Genomic DNA, 6,917 nt, shown 5'->3' on the forward strand with positions numbered 1-6,917 from the left:
CCCATACATCTACATACATCCCATACATCCCATACATCCACATACATCACCATACATCCCATACATCCCATACATCCACATACATCCACATACATCCACATACATCCCATACATCTACATACATCCACATACATCCACATACATCCCATACATCTACATACATCCACATACATCCCATACATCCACATACATCCACATACATCCACATACATCCCATACATCTACATACATCCACATACATCCACATACATCCCATACATCTACATACATCCACATACATCCCATACATCTACATACATCCACATACATCCACATATATCACATACATCTACATACATCCACATACATCCCATACATCCACATATATCACATACATCCACATACATCCCATACATCTACATACATCCACATACATCCCATACATCTACATACATCCCATACATCCCATACATCCACATACATCACCATACATCCCATACATCCCATACATCCACATACATCCACATACATCCACATACATCCCATACATCTACATACATCCACATACATCCACATACATCCCATACATCTACATACATCCACATACATCCCATACATCCACATACATCCACATACATCCACATACATCCACATACATCTACATACATCTACATACATCCACATACATCCCATACATCCCATACATCCCATACATCCACATACATCCACATACATCCACATACATCCACATACATCCCATACATCTACATACATCCACATACATCCCATACATCTACATACATCCCATACATCCCATACATCCATCACCATACATCCCATACATCCACATACATCCCATACATCCCATACATCCCATACATCCCATACATCCACATACAACCACATACATCCGATACATCTACATACATCCCATACATCCACATACATCCCATACATCTACATACATCCACATACATCCACATACATCCCATACATCTACATACATCCACATACATCCCATACATCTACATACATCCCATACATCCCATACATCCATCACCATACATCCCATACATCCACATACATCCCATACATCCCATACATCCCATACATCCCATACATCCACATACAACCACATACATCCGATACATCTACATACATCCCATACATCCACATACATCCCATACATCTACATACATCCACATACATCCACATACATCACCATACATCCCATACATCCACATACATCCCATACATCCACATACATCCCATACATCTACATACATCCACATACATCCCATACATCCACATACATCCACATACATCACATACATCTACATACATCCCATACATCTACATACATCCACATACATCCCATACATCTACATACATCCCATGCATCTACATACATCCCATACATCCACATACATCTACATACATCACATACATCTACATACATCCACATACATCTACATACATCCCATACATCTACATACATCCCATACATCCGATACATCTACATACATCCCATACATCCACATACATCCCATACATCCACATACATCCCATACATCCACATACATCCCATACATCCACATACATCCCATACATCCACATATATCACATACATCTACATACATCCACATACATCCCATACATCCCATACATCCACATACATCACCATACATCCCATACATCCACATACATCACATACATCCCATACATCCACATATATCACATACATCTACATACATCCACATATATCACATACATCTACATACATCCACATACATCACATACATCCACATATATCACATACATCCCATACATCTACATACATCCACATACATCCCATACATCTACATACATCCACATACATCCCATACATCTACATACATCCCATACATCCCATACATCCACATACATCACCATACATCCCATACATCCACATACATCCCATACATCCCATACATCTACATACATCCACATACATCCCATACATCTACATACATCCCATACATCCATCACCATACATCCCATACATCCACATACATCCCATACATCCCATAAATCCCATACATCCACATACATCCACATACATCCACATACATCCACATACATCCCATACATCTACATACATCCACATACATCCCATACATCTACATACATCCCATACATCCCATACATCCATCACCATACATCCCATACATCCACATACATCCCATACATCCCATACATCCCATACATCCACATACAACCACATACATCCCATACATCCACATACATCCCATACATCTACATACATCCACATACATCCACATACATCCCATACATCCCATACATCCACATACATCACCATACATCCCATACATCCACATACATCCCATACATCCACATACATCCCATACATCCCATACATCCATCACCATACATCCCATACATCCACATACATCCCATACATCCCATACATCCCATACATCCACATACAACCACATACATCCCATACATCCACATACATCCCATACATCTACATACATCCACATACATCCACATACATCCCATACATCCCATACATCCACATACATCACCATACATCCCATACATCCACATACATCACATACATCTACATACATCCACATACATCCCATACATCTACATACATCACATACATCTACATACATCCCATACATCTACATACATCCACATACATCCGATACATCTACATACATCCCATACATCCACATACATCCCATACATCCACATACATCCCATACATCCACATACATCCCATACATCCACATACATCTCATACATCCACATACATCCTAACATACAGGAGGCGCTCTAACATACAGGAGGCGCTCTAACATACAGGAGGCGCTCTAACATACAGGAGGCGCTCTAACACACAGGAGGTGCTATAACATAGAGGAGGTGCTATAACATACAGGAGGCGCTCTAACATACAGGAGGCGCTCTAACATACAGGAGGTGCTCTAACACACAGGAGGCGCTCTAACATAGAGGAGGCGCTCTAACATACAGGAGGCGCTCTAACATACAGGAGGCGCTCTAACATACAGGAGGCGCTCTAACATACAGGAGGCGCTCTAACATAGAGGAGGCGCTCTAACATACAGGAGGCGCTCTAACACACAGGAGGTGCTATAACATACAGGAGGCGCTCTAACATACAGGAGGCGCTCTAACATACAGGAGGTGCTCTAACATACAGGAGGCGCTCTAACATACAGGAGGCGCTCTAACACACAGGAGGCGCTCTAACATAGAGGAGGCGCTCTAACATACAGGAGGCGCTCTAACATACAGGAGGCGCTCTAACATACAGGAGGTGCTCTAACATACAGGAGGCGCTCTAACATAGAGGAGGTGCTATAACATACAGGAGGCGCTCTAACATACAGGAGGCGCTCTAACATACAGGAGGTGCTCTAACACACAGGAGGCGCTCTAACATAGAGGAGGCGCTCTAACATACAGGAGGCGCTCTAACATACAGGAGGCGCTCTAACATACAGGAGGCGCTCTAACATACAGGAGGCGCTCTAACATAGAGGAGGCGCTCTAACATACAGGAGGCGCTCTAACACACAGGAGGTGCTATAACATACAGGAGGCGCTCTAACATACAGGAGGCGCTCTAACATACAGGAGGTGCTCTAACATACAGGAGGCGCTCTAACATACAGGAGGCGCTCTAACACACAGGAGGCGCTCTAACACACAGGAGGCGCTCTAACATACAGGAGGCGCTCTAACATACAGGAGGCGCTCTAACATACAGGAGGTGCTCTAACATACAGGAGGCGCTCTAACACACAGGAGGCGCTCTAACATAGAGGAGGCGCTCTAACATACAGGAGGCGCTCTAACATACAGGAGGCGCTCTAACATACAGGAGGTGCTCTAACATACAGGAGGCGCTCTAACATACAGGAGGCGCTCTAACACACAGGAGGCGCTCTAACATACAGGAGGCGCTCTAACATACAGGAGGCGCTCTAACATACAGGAGGCGCTCTAACATACAGGAGGTGCTCTAACATACAGGAGGCGCTCTAACACACAGGAGGCGCTCTAACATAGAGGAGGCGCTCTAACATACAGGAGGCGCTCTAACATACAGGAGGCGCTCTAACATACAGGAGGCGCTCTAACATACAGGAGGCGCTCTAACATAGAGGAGAAGCTCTAACGTACAGGAGTCATCAGGGGTCAGGGGTCAGGGTTCAGGGTTCAGGGTCAGGGGTCAAGCTCAGGAGTCAGGGTCAGGGTTCGGGGTCAGGGGTTTATTATTTGCCCGAAAAACAGCCACAATGATAACGTTATATTCATGAAGCTGAATTTTCATTTCTAAACATCTAAAATAAAACTAAACTAAAACTACATCTTGTTCAAAGTGATTTACTTTTTAAAGTTTTGATCCCATAAATATTCAAGTGAAGTTACTGTAACTTAGGAAGTATTTGAAGTAACTGTATCTAAAGATTACTGCACAGGAAAATACGAACATACATGCCGAACATGGCAAAATGTGCAATTTTAACGCAAACTTTTAATTAGTTCCTGAGCAGCACCGCCCCTGAGCAGCAGGGGGCAGCACCGCGCCGGAAGCCGTCATAATCCGCCGGAAGCCGCTGCTGTGCTGCTGATGACAAGATGGCGGGCGCGCTGAAGAAGGTAATGGGGTCATCTGTCATTTCTAACATACATATAACATACATATAACATACGTATAACATGACGCACACGCGCGTTTAGCATGTTCCTCCTCCGCAGACACGCGGCTCACGTGACTGTTACTCTCGTAGTGACGTGAGCGCGCGGGAACTCCAGCTCCGTTTATAATGTTTATAGTGTTAAGTGTTTTTCACATCCACAAACTGAGCGGGAAATGTGCTCCTCCCCCTCCTCCTCTGTGCTTCTCCTCCTCTTCTGTGTGACCGTGTCATGTGACCGTGACATGTGTCGTGTGACCGTGACCCACATGACCACGCCCTGGTGACTAACATGTCTCCTTGTGTCCTCAGAGCACCGGGCTGGTGGGCCTCGCCGTGTCCCACAACCCACATGAGGTGAGTCTCATGTCCGCCTCGTGTCCGCCCCATGTCTGCCTCCTCTCAGCCCCATGTCTGCCCCCTCTCAGCCTTATGTCTGCCCCCTCTCAGCCCCCTCTCAGCCTCATGTCTGCCTCATGTCTGCCCCCTCTCAGCCCCGTCTCAGTCTCATGTCTGCCCCCTCTCAGCCCCATGTCTGCCCCCTCTCAGCCTTATGTCTGCCCCCTCTCAGCCCCCTCTCAGCCTCATGTCTGCCTCATGTCTGCCCCCTCTCAGCCCCGTCTCAGTCTCATGTCTGCCCCCTCTCAGCCCCATGTCTGCCCCCTCTCAGCCTTATGTCTGCCCCCTCTCAGCCCCCTCTCAGCCTCATGTCTGCCTCATGTCTGCCCCCTCTCAGCCCCGTCTCAGTCTCATGTCTGCCCCCTCTCAGCCCCGTCTCAGCCTCATGTCTGCCTCATGTCTGCCCCCTCTCAGCCCCGTCTCAGCCTCATGTCTGCCTCATGTCTGCCCCCTCTCAGCCCCGTCTCAGCCTCATGTCTGCCCCCTCTCAGCCCCGTCTCAGTCTCATGTCTGCCCCCTCTCAGCCCCGTCTCAGCCTCATGTCTGCCCCCTCTCAGCCCCGTCTCAGTCTCATGTCTGCCCCCTCTCAGCCCCGTCTCAGCCTCATGTCTGCCCCCTCTCAGCCCCGTCTCAGTCTCATGTCTGCCCCCTCTCAGCCCCGTCTCAGCCTCATGTCTGCCCCCTCTCAGCCCCATGTCTGCCTCATGTCTGCCCCCTCTCAGCCCCGTCTCAGTCTCATGTCTGCCCCCTCTCAGCCCCGTCTCAGCCTCATGTCTGCCCCATGTCTGCCTCATGTCTGCCTCATGTCTGCCCCCTCTCAGCCCCGTCTCAGCCTCATGTCTGCCTCATGTCTGCCCCCTCTCAGCCCCGTCTCAGCCTCATGTCTGCCTCATGTCTGCCCCCTCTCAGCCCCGTCTCAGTCTCATGTCTGCCCCCTCTCAGCCCCGTCTCAGTCTCATGTCTGCCCCCTCTCAGCCCCGTCTCAGCCTCATGTCTGCCCCCTCTCAGCCCCATGTCTGCCCCATGTCTGCCTCATGTCTGCCTCATGTCTGCCCCCTCTCAGCCCCGTCTCAGCCTCATGTCTGCCTCATGTCTGCCCCCTCTCAGCCCCGTCTCAGCCTCATGTCTGCCTCATGTCTGCCCCCTCTCAGCCCCGTCTCAGCCTCATGTCTGCCCCCTCTCAGCCCCATGTCTGCCTCATGTCTGCCCCCTCTCAGCCCCATGTCTGCCTCATGTCTGCCCCCTCTCAGCCCCGTCTCAGTCTCATGTCTGCCCCCTCTCAGCCCCGTCTCAGCCTCATGTCTGCCTCATGTCTGCCCCCTCTCAGCCCCGTCTCAGTCTCATGTCTGCCCCCTCTCAGCCCCGTCTCAGCCTCATGTCTGCCCCCTCTCAGCCCCGTCTCAGTCTCATGTCTGCCCCCTCTCAGCCCCGTCTCAGCCTCATGTCTGCCCCCTCTCAGCCCCGTCTCAGCCTCATGTCTGCCCCCTCTCAGCCCCATGTCTGCCTCATGTCTGCCCCCTCTCAGCCCCGTCTCAGCCTCATGTCTGCCTCATGTCTGCCCCCTCTCAGCCCCCTCTCAGCCCCGTCTCAGCCTCATGTCTGCCCCCTCTCAGCCCCATGTCTGCCTCATGTCTGCCCCCTCTCAGCCCCGTCTCAGTCTCATGTCTGCCCCCTCTCAGCCCCGTCTCAGCCTCATGTCTGCCCCATGTCTGCCCCCTCTCAGCCCCGTCTCAGCCTCATGTCTGCCTCATGTCTGCCCCCTCTCAGCCCCGTCTCAGCCTCATGTCTGCCTCATGTCTG

General features: G+C 49.6%; 1 protein-coding gene across 1 annotated transcript in view; it reads left to right on the forward strand.

Annotated features, from left to right (window-relative positions):
- The first annotated feature begins 4,589 nt into the window (after positions 1 to 4,589).
- ndufa5 (NADH:ubiquinone oxidoreductase subunit A5) overlaps positions 4,590 to 6,917 on the forward strand; it is a 3,532-nt gene continuing 1,204 nt past the window's right edge. The window contains exons 1-2 of the mRNA XM_072454711.1: positions 4,590 to 4,680; positions 5,031 to 5,075. Coding sequence (XP_072310812.1) covers positions 4,660 to 4,680; positions 5,031 to 5,075 — 66 coding nt within the window. The 5' untranslated portion in view covers positions 4,590 to 4,659. The remainder of the gene's footprint in view (positions 4,681 to 5,030; positions 5,076 to 6,917) is intronic.

The sequence above is a fragment of the Eucyclogobius newberryi genome, unplaced genomic scaffold (assembly GCF_026437365.1).
Source record: "Eucyclogobius newberryi isolate DKJ021-1_F unplaced genomic scaffold, fEucNew1.0.hap1 SCAF_2, whole genome shotgun sequence".
In the NCBI taxonomy this organism is placed as follows: domain Eukaryota; kingdom Metazoa; phylum Chordata; class Actinopteri; order Gobiiformes; family Gobiidae; genus Eucyclogobius; species Eucyclogobius newberryi.